We start from the raw sequence: 18,809 nt of genomic DNA, 5'->3' as shown, positions 1-18,809 counted from the left end.
AAGTTTAAGTGTTTTTCAAGTTGTCTAGCTCAGAAAAACAAACAAACAAAATATTATAATGTTTGTAGTGATCAAATATTGCATTGGGGAAAAAACTGCACATCATTCCAAACTCTCTTCCTTAAATTTTAGTTTGTTTTAGCAGTTTTTTTTATGTGCTTTTGTCACAAAAAATAATGTAATAATTTGAGTTCTCATTAACAGTAATAACCCTGATTTGGACCCCGACATTCTTCAAAATATCTTTTGTGTTCTACAGAAGAAAGTGGCTGAAGATTTTTCTTTTTTTTTTTTTTTTAAGCTGTACTAGCCTCATGTTCATTTCTTGACTCTTCCTGTCATGGTCCCATGAGATTGTTTTGTGCTTTAAGCTGAAGCATTTTTAAGATCATGTCAAATGTCAGATGTCTGTCGGATCTGGTGCTGTATTTTTCTGTTTCTACTTTCGATCCCCACAATATCTCATGTAGGCAATGGTTTTACATCAGAGCTCTTTTAAGGACTTTTTTAATAAGATCTTACCAGAAAAAATGTACCAATTTTCATTTACATTTAATTATTTTAGATTTTTTTTTATTTAACTTTATTTTAATTTTAATTTTATTTTATCATTTTATTTTACAGTTTTACTTTATCATTTTATTTTATTTTATTTTATACAACTCTTATGTAATTGGTAGAAAGTTAACTCTTTCAGCTCTCTTAAGGACTTGTTTAATAAGATCTTTCCAGAAACTTCAAATTTTCATCATACGTACATTTAAAACACTATTTTATTTTATTTTATTTTATTTTATTTTATTTAGGTATTTATTTTTTTATGTTTTAATTTTATTTTTTTATAATTGTTTTGTTTTGTTTTATTTTATTTATTTATTTTTTTTTTGTTTTATTTTTTATTTTATACAACTCTTATGTAATTGGTAGAAAGTTAACTCTTTCAGCTCTCTTAAGGACTTGTTTAATAAGATCTTTCCAGAAACTTCAAATTTTTATTTTACGTACATTTAAAACACTTTTTTATTTTTTTTATTTTATTGTTTATATTTTGTTTTATTTTTTTTATATATATATATATATATATATATATATATATATAGTATACACATTTGATTTGATTTTTTATTTCATTGAACTCAATGTAATTGGCTTTGTCTTTTGTCTGCCAGGTGAGCCAGACAGAATCTTCCGAGCATCTCGATCCCATGAGCTCCTCTCAGCCAGAACCGGATCCACCAGCTCAGCCAGAACCGAACCCTGAGCAGAAACCGACCCAGAGCTCCTCTCCACCGGCGACCCCTCCGTTCCCCGACGCCTCTCTGCCCGAGAAAAAGAAGAAAGGTTTCTTCTCCAAGGGCAGGAAGCTCTTCAGAAAGCTGGGCTCCAGCAAGAAGGAGTAGCGCAGCGAGCTGTGAGCGGGAAGGATCTGCAGATTGCACTTTTTCTCATGTGTCGTGTCAGTTTGAGTGTGTCTGGTGTGATTGAACAATAGGAGAATCATTCTCATTCTCTAATTTTTCGCCATGATGCAAATTTACCAGCGCTTTCGCTTGTCAGACTGTTTCTTCTTTTTGAAAAGCAAATAATTGCAATACTCATGTGAATAAGGGAGTTTCAGCAGTTGAGCCCATTAAAGCTGTGACTAGAACCCACAAACTTTAATAACAGCATCTAGACATGAAATAACAATCAAGCATCGTCCACTGAAAGGCAAAGCACACTTATGAGGAGATATGAAGTGATGTTTATTCCAAGAATTTTGGAAAATAAAATGGAGAGTGACAAAAAAAAAAATAGTCACTACAGAAATATTTTGCACTACAAGTAGGGTCCAAGACTGCAGAACTGTGTCCCTTTATCTGTTTTATGTTGTTGATGTTTACCGGTTAAGACTAGAAGATGTGGCGTTGATACAAACCGGTTATTTAAACCAGTAAGTGATTCTGACTCAAATCAAATCTTTGCATATTATTCCAGTTATTTTTACTGGAGAAAATATGAATGATCACAGACGAGGCCGAAAGCTTCACATATGTTTGATAGTATATCACACTTGCTGTTGAATCCACTGCAGTTTCAGATTATTCTACTGAGAATATTTTATTATATTCTACACACTTTTGTGCGATTTTCTATGGAAGCTTGTTTCCACCACCAAATAAAAAAATAAAGGTAATTGCAACTTTTTATCTCACGATTCTGACGTTTCTTAGAATTGTGAGTTATAAAGTCAGAATTTCCTCTTTTAAAGTCAGAATTGAGATATAAAGTCAGAATTGCGAGATATAAAGTCTGAATTTCATCATATAAAGTCAGAATTGCGAGATATAAAGTCAGAATTGAAATATAAAGTCAGAATTGCGAGTTATAAAGTCAGAATTTCGTCTTATAAAGTCAGAATTGTGAGATATATTCTCGTAATTCTGACTTTATAAGACAAGATTCTGACTTTATATCTCGCAATTCTGACTTTAGGGCCCGGTTTCACAGACAGGGCTTAGCCTAAGCCAGGATTAGGCCTTAGTTCAATTAGGGTATTTAAGTAGCTTTTATAAACGTGCCCTAGAAAAAACATCACTGGTGTACATCCTGAGACAGAACAATGGCACTGATATATTTTAAGATATGTCAGTACAAGTTACTTTCAGTTCAAACAGCTCAAACATGCATTTTAGTCTAGGACTAGCTTAAGTCTCATCTGTGAAACTGGGGGGGGTATATCTCGCAATTCTGACTTTATAACTCGCAATTCTGACTTTATATCTCGCAATTCTGACTTTATATCTCGCAATTCTGGCTTTATAACTCGCAATTCTGACTTTATAACTCACAATTCTGACTTTATATCTCACAATTCTGACTTTATATCTCGCAATTCTGACTTTATATCTCGCAATTCTGGCTTTATAACTCACAATTCTGACTTTATAAGAGGAAATTCTGAATTTATATCACACAATTCTGACTTCATAAGAGGAAATTCTGACTTTATATCACAATTGTGAGAAAAAAAATCAGAATTGTGAAATTAAAAAGTCGCAATTGCCTTTTTATTTTTTATTTCATGGTGGAAACAAGCTTCCATAATTTTCAGTTTTTTTAATGTTCAAATGACATTTTCATTGAATGTAATCAATGAGAATTTCATTATGCGTTATTATTAAAAATGTCCATTAGCTCAGACTATAAAAACATCATTATTATCAGTTTAAACTTTATGATTTATGTTATTTGCATGCCGAAATGGCATTTTGAACCACATTACTTTGATCCGTCTCTGCTTCTGATGCTGTACAGGTTTTATTGATCATAATGAACTCTCTGTATTTTAGTTCAGCTTCGCCTTTTCTCAAACTCACCAACATGGAACTCAAATAACAGTAATAATTCATTCACTGATGTCTGATATGGTATAAACGTGTGTGTGTGTGTGTGTGAGAGAGAGAGACAGAAACATTGGCTTCTTTCTTCATGAGCTCTGTCTTAACTTTTTCTCGCTGTAATTATTTTGTTCCTCTTTTCTTTTCCTCCGTTTTAGGAGCGTTGTAAAGTCATGGCATGTGAGCATAACACCACACACACACTCTCTTGACTTCATATTGCAATGTAACATGCTAGTGAAGTTTGTTTGAAATGCTAGCATTTGTTTTTATGTAACTGTCTTGTGGTCTTACAGGGCTCTTGTGAAATCATTTCTCAGGTCGAACTGCTCATCAGTTTTGCGTCTTAAGTCAGCTCGTGCTCATCTTTAGGCGAGACTGTCCAAACCACACAGTTGATCTTCTTGCCAAAAACCACAGCAACTAACAACCAATCACAGAACGCCAGCCGTTTAGAGGGGCGGAGCTAGAGGTGAAACGACCTCACAGACAGGAAGTAGGTGAAGGTTTCAAACGTTCTCAATGCTCATACCAAATACGCTGCAAAATATTTGTCTTGACTTCCAGTACAAGTATCGAAACATTCTTAAATTGAGATACATTTACTGGAGAAGCAAAATGACTGAAGATATTTAGAAAAATGTATAAAAATGAAGCTAAATAATCTTGTTTTCTCTTATTTTTCTTACCACATTGGCAGACATTTTGTCTTGTTTTACATTTATTGGAAAACTATAGTATTTGAAGTCATTTTGCTTAAGTAAGTGTATCTTAGATATTTGTACTGGAAAACAAGACAAAAATACTTTTGCAGTGTAGGCAGAAAGCATTGTTTTTAGCATTACTTCATGCTACTTTTGATTGTACTGAATTATAATGCATTAAACAAGCATCTTATGGGTAGTGATGCACTGTACAGCCCCTTGATATAAACTTTAGTCAGGTGACTTTCCCCTCGCTGCACTATAATCCAGACGCATGCTGTGATTCCTGCCACGGCGACGCTGAGGAACGCACAGATCTTACCGTAATCGTTGCTACTGCAAGTAGGCGTATCCTAGGCCATAATAAAAACTAGCCTTATAAGACCTCGTTTAGTCTTAACTTCAAGTTTACTACAGCTGTGTTTGTAATGACTGCATGCATGATGGTTTTCCATCTATACTCTGCCTTATTTATTCTATTTATGTGTCGTAGTAGTTGCACGTACCTTGCGTTCGTTCGTTTTGCAGTACGCGGAGGAGGCCACGTTTGCAAAAACGTCCAGTACAAGTATCCAAACACTCTTAAATCAAGATGCAATTACATAAGAAGCTAAATGACTGAAGATATTAAGTCTTGTCGAAATTAATCCGCCAATAAGGGCAGAAAAATAAACTTAATTTAAAGGGAAAACAAGATTTTGATACATTTTTCAAGTCATTTTGCTTCTCAAGTAAATGTATCTTGATTTAAAAATGTTTATTTGCGCTGGAAAGCCAGATTTTTTGTTGCAGTGCAGTGTTGAGGTCGGTGTGTTTTTGTGATTTGAGGTATGATATTTTCATACACTGAGAAAGAGACTCTATTCTTGTTCTTTAGCAGGAGGAGGAGGAGGTTTTTTGTACATTTTTGTAATGCATTTTTTTTTTTTTTGAAACTCAACTGTAAATATTGCTTCTTTTGGTAAAGTATTTTTTGAGTTTCTTTTGTGCATGCCGAAACAATGTTTTTTGGACAGTCACATGGGCATCTTGCTTTATGGGACGTCGTAGTGATTTACTTGAATGACTTGTTGCAATATGGACTTTTTACAGAAATAAAGTATATTTTCACATAAAAATGAGTTTCTGTTGTGAATGATGGACTCAAAAGACGAAACCATGTTTTATTTATTAGTTTCTGTTTTATTGAAGTTTGCATTTGAACAACAAGACACATCTTTTCAATAATTTTGCAGCAACAGCGTTCAGAGAAAGATCACTTCAGTTTCTGTAAGCGCACCACCGCCTCACGTGGACGTGTTTTGACACTATGAGACGTGTGCGGCTTTACGAAATGAAGTGACTTCCTCTTTTGTCTTTCCCATCGTTGTGCATCGAGCGCCGTGAAGTTTCCCAGCAGCCAACAGTACACTCATCCATAAAGTAGGAAACACTACACTGTGGCGAGGGGTTTAGTAGTGCTTTCTACTTTATGGATGACTGCACTGTACTTCCCAGTGTCCAGGTGTCCACGTCTCCTCTGGAGGTCGTGATGAACGCTTGATCTCAAGCTCCTCCTTCACACACATACACACTTCTCCACAGCCTGTGAACCCCACCCAAACTTTACACAAACTTTAAACTGGGGAAATGAAGTATGATTGAATGTTATTTGAACATGTGACATTCAAAATTAAACAATTGAACCAAATTATTTGGTGCACAAAGTACAAACTTACAACAAATATACTGCAACAGACATTTTGTTGAACTGCGTTAAAGATTATACACAATTACATCAACTGTTGAAAACAGGTAGTTTGAAATAAACATTTTCAGAATGCGTCATTGATAAATGATAGCGGTCACAAAACCAAATGTCTTCCTTCACATCACATGGCAGCCATTTTGTTCAACATGAGTAAGCTTTTTCCTTCAAAACAAGGCGTTTTCTTACAGATAATATTCAAAATGCACATTTTTGCTGATGTTTTGTGTATTTAAAAAAAAGAAACTGCAATGATAGAAAAAAAATGTTTTCTTTTTTGTGCGCTTTTAACATTTTAGCTCAACAAGGAAACATTTTTAAAAATAATTCACCATGTTATTAGTTCATTATTAATATTGAAATACAGCTCGCTATTTGTTGCATTCCCAAAATTGACAGGATAATCCAACATGACTGAACATTAAAGTTAAAAATGTGCAAATGCATTAATACAAAAAGTTATGCATCATGTGATACAGTAATGAAGAAACAAAAAAAGTCCAAATGTAAAATATAAATCGCTTCCTATTTACTAGTATAGCCATGACCATACGTTACCCATCAGAACTTTTATGGCTCCGTTACATCCGTAGATCAGTAGTCATGTTTGCCATGTTCTTCTCTAGCGGTCTTACCGGCGTTTTTTAGCGTCTTCCTCTCCAGCCCAAGTAGAAATGGGCCTAAAACAGGAGAAGTGCTCGTATTTAACCTCGCTGCCAACCCACGTGGTGCTCAACCACACAGGAAGAGGCATAACAGTCAGTGCCTCACGCTCTTCTGTCATTCGCTGGTTCTTGCCCACCGGTATGCTAATGTCCACACATATTCACGTCTGAAGATATACACCGATTGCGAATGCAGCGTTTATTTAACAGGTGTCCTTTTGGGGAGACAGAATTCTGAAAACTCATTTAAGGGTCTCAGTTTAAGTTAATACCAATTAGTATGATTAAATAGTGGGAATAGTAAAACACTTGTTTTTAGTTATGCATGTTACACCAATATCCTGCTTTTATCCTCTATTCATGCATGCAACCAAATTTCAAAACTGGGGGGTCAAATGTTTAAGGATAAAATGGTTGAAATGAACATATACATGTCATAGATAAGAGGTTTTTTCAGTCAGCGTTCGGCCTTATCTTGCTTTCTGTTCTCCTGAGCTCTTTCGGTTTGTTCTCCCATTGCTTAACAGTTGCAACATGAGAGGAAATGCCAAAGAGTGTCTCTTAAATCCCCATCAAGGGAAGTGAACTATCAGCCAGTGGGAGAAATGATGCCAGGACTATATAAAACTTTCTGTCTGACTGACCAAGGTTGAAAAATGCACCATCTGAATTCACGTTATTTGGTCTTAAATGAATTAGATGTTGACTAAAAGAGCAGAAATGAAGATGTGATCTGATCAGGCACAGGAAGGACCCGTAGAGCAACTCGCGCGTGTTATTTCCTGTGTGCAACACCTGCAAAAGACATGCACGCATGCCGTCTACAAATGTATTTGCTTAAAGCCTGTTATTTATTTGATAAAGGCGTCTTTTAATGCTGTGATGATTGTGTGCAAGGAAGCAGAGATCAAGATCAGTCGATTAATGAGAATATATTCAGATGAATCATGTGTCTGAATGATTTTTAACCCAGATCTTTAGAGCTCTGTGGTTTTAAGAGGGTCTGGTCTGTCGCTTTTAGCGGTTGTCATGCACATCAGGTTTAAAGTGGCATTAAAACCACAGCGTTCTTCTCTTTCTTCTTTATATCTGAACAAGGACATCAGATACTGCAGAAGCTTCCTTCTCATGTAGAGCTGCTTCAGTTTGAAGGCCCGAGCGTTTATTTTCATACAGGGAACACCAGGCCAGGTTTCAATTCCCCACCTCGCTTTATCAGACCAGCCTTTCAAAGTCTGTTTGCAGCCATGACAACCTGACACAGCGAGACGGTGTGTGGAGAGCTGAGCCGGGGGATTTTTTAAGTGTGTGTGTGTGTGTGTGTGTGTGTGCTTGAGGTCAGAGCCGCATGGTTTTTGAACAATTATAAAAAGCCGAGTGGAAAAAGGTGTGGTGAGATAGATGTGATCTGAAGTTGACTCGCGTCTCGTTTGGTTTCACTATGACACATTTACCCGCCCGTTTCAATGCCTTTGTCCCTTCAGAAAAGGGATTTTTTTAGCATTAAAAATACATTTTAAATATTTCATAGATATAAATACTATTTTAAAATGAGACATTTTGTTATATCAAAGATATTTTTATGTAAAAAGTGAATATTAAGCAAAATTATTTTAAAGGCCTAAGTTGTGTTTTAATACATTAAAACTATTTTTGTATGTTTTTATGAATACAGACCACATGCTTTTAACCACATTGAATTGAGCTTAATGATGACACTATTGTCTTCTCCGTAAAGCTGTTGAGTTTGCTTCATAATTAACAAACTTTGCAACATTCACACTGTTAATGAACTGAATTGAATCGGCATTGAAGCAAACTGAGCTGAATAATGACACTCTTGTGTTTTCAGAGCTGCTTTACAGCTGAAACTGTATTTGATTCATAATGGAAGAATTTTGCACACATTAATATTGTTGAATCTGCTTTGAAACAATCTGTAGTGTATAAAAGTGCTGTAGAAATAAATGTGACTTGACTTTACTTGACTAGTTTGAGGTTTCTACAAACAATCTTGACTCTTGGACATAAAAATAAAAACAAGTCAAAATTAGATGACATTTCCTGTGTTAGGTGCTTGCCAAAGTGTTTCAGAAAGTTTCTGAGTGCTTTATAATGAAAGTAATGTTTGGTGTTTACTGTTTACTAAGTTGTTGCTTACTGATGAAAGTCCCATGGTGCATCCCAATTCAAGTACTGTTTTGTAGTATAAATAGTGCAAGTGTTGTGTTCACACTGCAAATTGTAAAAAAAATAAAATAAATAAATAAATGCACTTTAAATACCTCGATGATGCACTTAATTAACCAGAAAAAAACAAAAGTGTAAGGTTGGACACTTCATGCACTCGACTGTCTTCGCTTTAATTATGTAACTGAGGGGAGGGGCGGTCAGATACAACTGAGGGGCCGTTTACACAAAAAACATAAAACTTTTCATGCGTTTTGGCCACTCATTTACATGACAGCAGCGTTTTGGGTGCCTGAAAACGGGTTTCAAAGTGCAAGTTTTTGAAAGCGGTCTACATATAAACAACAAAAACGTGAATCTGTGGAAACGATGACGTCCAGCACATGTGTATTACATCAAAGTCCCTTTAAGACAACGCATTTCACTCGGCGGCCATCTTAGAAACGGCTCTCGGTTGTACAGCTCCTAACTCTTTGAATGGGGAAACATCAAATTCTCCAAAGCTGTTTGCCAAGTTTACGATTAAATTTCATATTTGAAATCACCAATGAAATCTGACAACAACTGTCTCATAAATTTAGTTTCTAAACGCTCGAATCATGACAAAAAAACTGTATTTTTCAGGCTGGATCAAGCTAATGCGCATGGGAGGGTATGCAAGTGACGTCACCGTCAACCTTTATGACTGCGGTTACGCCCACTGAGTGGCAAAAAGACTGAGTGGCAGCAATGATTTTCAGCGTGAATGCCACGAAAAACACACAAAGCACATCCAAAACGGGAAAGAGCTTTGCTATTGACTGTACAAATAAATTTGACAAGAAATCTGAGGTATATTTTTACAGACTACCAAAGCTACAGAAAAAAGAAGCAAATGGATCGCTGCAATTCACAGAAACAGCTGGACTCCAGGCAAAGAAACATGGATTTGCAGTTATCGTTTTGTGTCAAAATGTTGGATTTTGGGGTAAAATCATACCCTATTGTATTGTTATATATTGTGTTGACAACTCATCAATTCAATATATCAATATATATATTTATAACATTGATATAAGTGATCACTCGGATTTAGACCTACCTATATTGTAGTTCTATAAAGCGTTCACAGGCAGATTTGCTTTATGTATTTCCCCGACGTCGTAATCAGGCACATATAAATGTCAGTAAACACGATTCCTGGCTGCATGTCAATATCCATGGATTATGTTTCTTTGACATTTGATAAGGAAAACTTTCGAGCCCAATCTTTAGTGTAATCGTTTGTTTTACTCGGGTTTTTGCAGTTTTCCCTCTTAAATCCAGTCATGCAGCAGTTCTTTTGCCACTCAGTACGGCTGAGGGAGCGTGTTCCGGCGGGAAAGTGACGTCAATGCACCGGAGTTTCTAACGGCCGCTGCAGTGACGCGATGACTTTACCAATCGGCGATTGGCTCTTATTTAGAAGGCGGGACTTATTCCACCATATTGCGTGTTGCACTTTCTCCTGTTCAAATGTGTTGTATTATATTTATTTGTGCTGTTGCTTGTGATTTGATTATTTTATTACTGACTGATTACTTGTCTTTAAAAATGTAGGCTATTAAAATTATATTATTTAAGCTAGTAGTTTTAGCCGTGGCATTGACATTGAAATAGAGGATTGTGAATTTTCTCAAAACTGCCTTAACAAAAACATTTCATGGCTGGTAAAAAAAAATAGTTTTGGCCGGTAAATTTTCTTAAGTCACCACCAGCCATTGGCAGATGTGACAAAACTCTCTCCTTCAATGTGCGTCTGTGAGATTTTTCCTCTAGTTTTATGGTCCAGCAGGTGGAAATGGTGCATCTGATCACATGATGTGAGGAATCACTGAACTACTGAATCTAACTAACACTCACAGGATGATCAGTGCATCACTAATTAACACTTTGGAAATAGAAATTTAACTAGTAAACAGAAATTTGTTTGATTTGACAAAATTGAAACTCCAAAGTAAAACTCAAAAAAGCCAATGCAAAAAAATATGAGTTGAGATTATTTAGTGTAATGTCAAATATAAAAAGGTTTATATGCAATCTAAAATCGCTCACGAAATCTAGCAAGAATTACACACGTTCAGTCATTCAGAGAATCATCATGTTTGGTGTGTTTTGTTGAGTAGATTCATGAAAGATTGTTCTCTTTTTCCTCTCATACAAAGAAGAGAAAGAGGAAAACACGTTAACCAAGTGAGAGGAGAGTGAGAGTTTGTCTGGTGCCACTTTCTCATGGTCTCTGAAGTGTAATTGCGTCACAGACGGTGGGTTCAATGCTCTTTTACTCTTCCTGCTGTCTGCTGCATCATTATGTGGGTCTGTAGAGACGTTCAGCAGTTTGTGTTTAAATTGATCCTGTTTTTAGGTGTTTTAAAGTGAAATTGTCAATATTAAATTAAAACTTTATAGTTATTTAATTAGTTATTTAGTGCTAGTTCTTACAAAGAAAACCTATGAAACAATTTTCACCTCTGGTTTGTATTAACCAATTTACCACCAGATAAAATCTTTTATTTTTTCCTTGACCATCTATTTTTGCTCTGAAATACATCAAATTACTGGAGAAAAATTAGTTGCATGTTGCTTTTAATGAATCAGCCTCAGTGAGTGTGTTTGTGTGTGTGTGCGTGTGTGTGTGTGTGTGTGTGTAAATGAAACTTAGTGACATTACACATTGCATTATAACTAAGAGTTTACCTAACTTTGAGGAAAGGTTCTCCCAAAAATAATCATCCTGTCATCATTTATTCTCCCTCATGTTTTTGTGGAACACAAAAGAAGATATTTACGAATGTATCAGGGTTTTTTATTGCACCATCATTTTTTTTTAAAATCATGAGTATCAAATATGATCATCAGGTTTTGAGGAAGGTTTATTTGTTAATTTCTCGATCATCATTTATTGCGTTATATGTTATAAAAAAACAGAGCTGTGATCATAAAACTAAGCATTTAAATATCATCTTACTAAGACATTATTGGCAGATATTGATATTTATATGCATATTATGTAAGTAGTCTGATATAGTGTTATAAAGATCTCAGTGATTTACATTACAAGCATCAGAATATGAATATTTTCTTACTTTCTATGTAAATATCTGCATCAAATTGCATATTTTTTGCATATTTTTAGTTTGAGCTGTTTTTCCTCCATATTCACATTATTTCATTATATATGCAATTAAAGCCTGATGGATCAAAAAGAAAAAAATACTTTTTATTGTTAATCTGCATATCAGTTACACTTTAAAAAACTACATTGGTAGATATTGATGCGTTTGCATTCACATACTTATACACATACACATACACATACTTATATACGTATATTTATATACTTATATACATATACTTATATACGTATATTGCCTGTTTGAAATCATTGTTACAGGAAGGGTCCATTATAAAGGTTTTTTTTTTTTTTTGTGTGTGTGTGTGTATGTATATATATATATATACACACACACACACACACACACTTATTGTAAAGAAAGAAGCACAAACACTTTGTTTGTACACTATATCTACTGAAGCCAGTGTTGTGTGTGTTTGTTTGTTTGTTTGTAGTTAATGTGTTTAACTCCAGCTGTGGTCACTCATGTAACAGGTTAACATGTACCATCTATGAGCAGGAAGTGACCCGTTCTTGTCCTGAAAGCTGATTGGCTGCTGGCAAGGCTGTTCTGTCTGGACTGATAGACATTATCTAGTTTGGCAACAGCTTCCCCTCCCCTTCTCTCCTCCTTTGTGTCTTTCTTATGTCTGTCTTTCTCCGTCTGTTTTAAATGTCCCTCAAGATCCACTGCTGACCAGTGTTTTGCAAATGATGGCATCACCGTTTGTTACTTCCTCTGGTTTCAAAATATGACCCTGAGCTGTGTGCGTGAGAAAGAGAGAGAGGATGTCTAATAGCATAACACTTGTTAACTTGTTTCACAACAGCTTTACAGAAAATATCATTTGCAAAATAATACCTTGCAGGGTTGCTTTTACTAAGTGATCAGACGCACCAGCTGGACCAGAAAACAGGCGAGAAAAATCCTACAGACGGCAAGAAACGGAAGTTACACTTGTCTTTTCTTCCCTATTGTGCCGTATATCCGAGTGAAACGCTTCTGGAACAAGAACAAATGTAGGGCGGGGCTTGATTTTGTCTGTGTGGAACTGATTGGATGGTTGTGGTTTGCTATTGGTGGATCTCATGTGATTGACAGGTTGCCCAGCCTTTATCATCAGAGAAGAGAAGAGATGTCATCGCAAGAAGGAGAGGAAGTTATTCTGATTCAAGATTATGAGGCACATGTGCACAGATAAATCATTTATTATAAATACTGCAATATTCCATAAAAAAAACAAAAAAAAAAAAACAAAACAAGAATCGTCCATGTTGATTTCATGGAGGCTTTAAAAATCAGAGTGCAAGGATGCGGGACTTTTTTCACTCAAGAAACCACTCAGAACATTGTGGTAATGAGTTTTTTTTCACTCACATTTATCAAACTGTAGTTGAAATCAATCATTTGCACTCAGTAGTGCACACGTCTCCAAATATGGACATATAAGGAACCGGCCAACAGCAGCTGCTCTAACAGACGTGTCAATAGAGAAGTGACAGTCCTTCTGAAGGAAGCGGCCTGTGAGGTCACACATTCTGACTTTAAACTGAAGCTTGTGTGGTTGAAGCACTCAGAGATCAGTGAGATGATCGACCTGCGATTGACCAACTTAAACGTGTGTGTATGTGTTTCCTCCCACCGGAGGATATGATGTAACATCGTGATTAATAATGTGGCTTGATAAGTTATATTTCAGTCTGAAGTGATTCAGATGTCAGGAGCTGATAGTGAATTCTCATTTTATTCTCTTGATGGATTTATTAAAGATTCTGTCCATCACAAAAAAACAATCCTGATCTGGTCATTGGACTAAAAAATCTATGATTTTTTGAAGTAGTGTTGTGAAAAGTACCGACTTCTCTTTTCGCTGAATTTTTAAAAATGTGACGCTGTTGAGCGGATTCGTAAACACCTCTGATTGGCCATTGAGTTCACGCACTCATCAGATATGTCTGTGATTGGCTACAATGATCAATGCATGGGAGTGTTTGAAAGTGAGAGCAGTGTAGTCATGGAACACGGAACGCGGAATGGACTATATGCATGGAACGTTCTTTAGAACTTACACAATTAATATAAGCCATGTTGAGCATCAGTAGTGTAATACTCAGTTTATAATCAGAATATAGTCACCTAAATAGTCAGGCATAGCATTAATTTAGTTATTCAAACGTAAGACAACATAATAAATAAATAAATAAATAAAGGCGTCCCTCAGTGTTCCTCCTCGGCTGAATTCAATTCGACCATCAGTTTTCACACTTTTGTGTGAAAAAAAGCATCAATTAAAGCAACAATTAAAGATTTATTGTGCACTTCAGTTAGATGTTGTATTTCATACTTCACCGTTCACCTTGACAAAATTTATTTTTAAACAGCGATTTTATGTTTTATATTTATTCAAAAGCGAAACTGAGTGAAAAACTATTACAGGAAATGGCTAATATATGCACAAATAAATGCTCCTCTGCCGCCATCTGACAGTTATTGTGGTAATTATTGTCTTTTTTATTTTTAAATAAGTGTTTTCCATCAAATGTTGGATTTTCTACATTTTGAAATGTTTGTTTTTACAAATGAGGGCAATCTCAGAAGGATGAACAAATAATGTTTTCGGTCATCACATTACAAATAACATTTAAAGTGCTGAAAAAAATGTTTTGTGTCTAATTACAGACACGGCGTTTCTTATTCAAACGTTCCCATTAGTTTCGTCTTTATTGCAATCAATAAAACTGTTTTATTGGCAAATTAGCCAAGTGTGATAATGATAACTGCATTAAAACATGAATACAACATTAAAAAGTCAACCATTGATGGTTTTGTGTCGATGTACAGCGAGTACAGAATGACAGCTTACAGATCACCAGAAATGCACAAGCTGGCTAAACAAAAACCAGGAAGTAACGGTGCATATATATATGGTCAATTGGGCTACTTTAATACTGTTGCCGCAGGTTGTTTTTCATGTCCTCGTGTTGACGCGCCCCTAAACAACATGATATATTTAGCTCCTGGAATGCGATTTTTACCAGGGGAACCCCGCCAAAAATGTGGATTTCACCCTCCGGAGTAAGATTTTTACCAGGGGACCCCCCTGAAATGCAATTGGGCTAGTTTTGAGTAGCAATTGGGCGGGTTTTGTTGTGAACACCTGGCAACCCTGCGCTCGGTGAAGAGCGTCATTGATGATTATTTACATGTTTTTGAAGCATTGATCATTGTAGCCAATAACAGACATATCTGATACATAAAACACGTTTATGAATCCGCTCAACAGCACTTAAAGTGTCACATTTTTAAAATTTGTCAGTACTTTTAACAACACTATTTTGAAGTTCAAAAAAAAAAAAAAGTGGTAGTTCAGTCTTTCACATTTAATGTAAATGTGTTACTTGCCATTTCTTTGTAATTATTTGTGAAATTTACTATCAATTTGTGAGTGAAAACTGTTTGGAGGGAAATCCTCCAGCACATTTTCAGTGTAGAGATGAGTTTAAATATTTTTTGTGCATTAGAAAGTGAGCTGTTAATCAGGTCAACCTGAGTGTGACGAGGCACACGAGACTCGACGGTTGAGCTTGAAACAGGAAGCTGATGCGGATCTGAGCTTCGATTCTTTCTCATTTGATTATCAATCAAGCTTAGACACGGACCTTTGTTTTTTAAAGTCATTTTATTTCAGGTGTCTGATTGTATTATGAGGATTTTCATGCTTGAACTAGTTTCAGTTAGAATATTTAGTTGTAGTACTAGAATATATGTGCAATTTTTATTCCCAAATAAAACATAAATAAAGTAGATGGATTGAGGAAATAGTGTTTCTTATGACATTCTATTGGGGTGGATTGTTACTTTTTTAAATTAAGACGTTTTAAAACAATCATATGCACTTCAGCCAGCATATATGATTTTTTTTTTTCCTGACTTGGATATTAAGATATTGTTAATTTGAGTTGCGTGTAGATGTTTTTTGCTTGTGTGCTGACTGACTGCTTTTTTAATTGTTAACTGGTTGTGAGTGGGTGTTTTTGCACCATGTTTTAGGGTGTAAACTTGGGTGCAAAACTGAAACACTTTGAAGTGCACACATTCAGCCTACATAGTGAGCTGCTGTTATGTATCTGTGGTTAAAACCAGCACAACTTGAAACTGAGTAGGGAAAGCGAATTCACCTGCTTTCGCGCCCAAATGTGTTTGAATCTAAACAAGCTCTTAAAATAATAGAAGAAGAACCTTCATAAATTCCATAAAGAACCTTCAATGCTCGAGTTCTTCTCAAGGATCTGCTTCAGTGCTAAAAAAAACGAAACAAAACTCTGATCTGAAGTACCTAATGAAATATTTCTTTTACATTATTTCAGTCTGTCATTGTTCTCCAGAGCGCTGCAGTTATTTCTGTCAGTTGTACTTTCACTCTTGAGTTTCCTTTACTACATTTAAGTAACTTTCTCTTCTTCATTTGTATAGATTCAGATTATGAAGCATAACGCACTGACATGAGATCAGTTCGCAGTTGTACGATAGTTGACAGGGTTTGAGTGAAGTAACACATCTAGGGTTTGTTTTAATGTCATGAAACCAATCAAGAACATGATATTTAACTATTATATACATGTAAACACAACTGTTCAAAAGTTTTAGATTGGTAAGATTTTTTAATGTTTTTGAAAGGAGTCTCTTCTGCTCACCGTGGCTGCATTTATTTGATTAAAAATACAGTAAAAATAGTAAAAATGTGAAATATTATTATAATTTAAAATAACTCTTTTCTATATGAATATATGTTAAACTGTAATTTATTCCTGTGATCAAAGCTGAATTTTCAGCATCATTACTCCAGTCTTCAGTGTCACATGATCCTTCAGAAATCATTCTAATATGCTGATTTGATGCTCAAGAAACATTTCTGATTATTATTATGATATTTTACCTATTTTATATATATGGATTTTTTCTACAGGCCTGGTCGAGTCTGTGGTTAAATTTTATTTTTTTTTTTATTGGCCTAGTTATTGTTTTCAGGTAGAGAAAATGAACAATCAAATGTAAAATAACACTGCTGTCTTCACTGTAAAAATGAAATATAGATTTATCTTTATTAAAAGTTACAAAATGTATTTAGTTAAGAGCAGTGAGGCATTTTTTTTTTCTTTGTTGTTTTATTAACATTAAAACGCAGACACCAGCAGGTTTATTATGCTGCTGTCACTTTAAGAGCTGCACAGACCCTATATTCGGATACACTTTTTATTTCTCAACTGTATATGTATCTTCTTTTTTTTGTCAGGTTTCATAAGACTCACTCATATAAACTAAATCATCTACATAGATGTGTCATATTGTCACTGAACAGATGCATAAGAGAAGCTGCTTTGCTTTTTACATCCGTGTGCACTTACAGTCTCAAATCTATGCAAATGACCTGTGTAATCATAAGGCACATTAATAAGATGATTCAAAAGAAATGCCATTTCTGAATCAGCTTTACGTTTTAGTTCCTAATGACCTTGATCAAGCATTGAGATAAACGCAGTGACGCAGGTCTTTTAACGTGTTTGGTTTCTGATCACACTCTTACAAAGACCACAATTCATTCAGACCCCAATCACACTCACTGACACTCGTATATCATGTTTATCACATAATAAAGATGTTCCAAATGACATTTAGTTCTTTATCAAACTGATGTCACCATGTAACATTCTTTTAAAAAAGAGAGTTCCAAATAGAACCTTTCTTTAGTTTAAGCACAAGCCACTTCCTGTCTGCTCGTGTTACACGTACAGTGATGTGTTTGTTCACACAAGTCATGCTTCAAAATGTCATTGCATTCGATATATAAAACATCACTCAAAATGCTGTAGGACTTTTTCTATTGTTTTATCATTTCAAATCACACACACTTGTTTTGCATGAACATTGCTTTCGTAATCTAATGAGCATTCAGACATTCTGAAGTGTGACATTGTGAAGTATGGCACATTAACTTCTGGTGCTAACAAGAAACCAATACATTTCTTTTCTGAAGCTCAAGTGCGTCCCGCAGCAGTGAAATGACTGATATGACTCTGAAGTCTCATTTATGAGTCACTCAGTAACTGTTGTTCACTCATGTGAAGGAGGTGATGGTTCCCCTCTGAAATGTGTGGAAAAATCATGACCACCCCAGCACGTTTCAAAGAAAAATAGCTTCAGTAAGCACTTGTTTTTAAGTCAGTTGCAGTGTTTCTGATGTGAAGTATTGACATTTGTGCATCAGTTGCATTACATGACACAATTTACTAACAACACTTTCATTGCCTTAAACCTGGGCACTCGTGCCTGAATCTGCTTACACTAATAAAATAAAGAAATAAAAAATCTTCAAATGATGCATCAATGCTTATATAGTAAAAGTTTTCACTCTTAAATGATCAAAAATATACAGTAATGCGATTGCTAAGGTGTTCTAAAGCCCTGTGTGTACTTTTTTTTACGCATACGCTAGTGCACGCGCACAGTCGAACGCACTTGCAAAGTATACGTCGACTCGTACGCGCGCACACGCGTTCGACGCATGCGCAGTTTTGAGCGATCTCTCGCCACGAGTTACAATCCATGTAAACATATTTGTATTCTTTCATGCTACCGTTGTACAAATGAGGGTACTTTCTAACCTCTTCGCACAATCTGTCGTGTATGTAGGCCTCCGATGTCGCTGTAGCTTGTGTATGTGCTCCAGGCTGTTCTGTTTATGCAGTTTTTCTTTGACTACCTTGTGAATTGACGGCCCTAGGGCACGGTTGCCACCTTGTGGATAAACTAATTACTGCAAAAAACAAATAAATGCGCATGTGCGACCTGCGCGTACAAGTATCAAAAATCCGGAGGAGCGCGTACAATACGCGAGTACTCTTCTGATGACGAAATTCGCGTCACGCGCACTGTACGCTGACCCTCGCATACGCGTAAAAAGTGAACTATACATTTTTCTGTTTTTAATT

General features: G+C 35.6%; 1 protein-coding gene and 1 long non-coding RNA gene across 12 annotated transcripts in view; one reads left to right on the top strand and one right to left on the bottom strand.

The window, feature by feature from the left end:
- LOC127513072 (peripheral-type benzodiazepine receptor-associated protein 1) overlaps positions 1-5,202 on the top strand; it is a 125,717-nt gene extending 120,515 nt beyond the window's left edge. For 10 of the 11 annotated variants that reach the window (XM_051894557.1, XM_051894564.1, XM_051894554.1 and 7 more), the window contains one exon: positions 1,170-5,202. In XM_051894557.1, coding sequence (XP_051750517.1) covers positions 1,170-1,400 — 231 coding nt within the window. In that variant the 3' untranslated portion in view covers positions 1,401-5,202. The remainder of the gene's footprint in view (positions 1-1,169) is intronic. The other variant, XM_051894561.1, reaches the window with a different exon arrangement.
- Positions 5,203-5,245: 43 nt separating this feature from the next.
- Positions 5,246-9,889, bottom strand: LOC127513126 (uncharacterized). Its single transcript, XR_007930334.1, has 2 exons — positions 6,390-9,889; positions 5,246-5,705 (listed from the first exon to the last, which is right to left on the bottom strand). It is a non-coding gene; the product is annotated as an uncharacterized LOC127513126 (long non-coding RNA).
- Positions 9,890-18,809: the final 8,920 nt, after the last annotated feature.

This window comes from Ctenopharyngodon idella, chromosome 5 (genome assembly GCF_019924925.1).
Source record: "Ctenopharyngodon idella isolate HZGC_01 chromosome 5, HZGC01, whole genome shotgun sequence".
Classification (NCBI taxonomy): Eukaryota; Metazoa; Chordata; class Actinopteri; order Cypriniformes; family Xenocyprididae; genus Ctenopharyngodon; species Ctenopharyngodon idella.
This window is presented reverse-complemented; position numbering and strand designations above follow the sequence as displayed.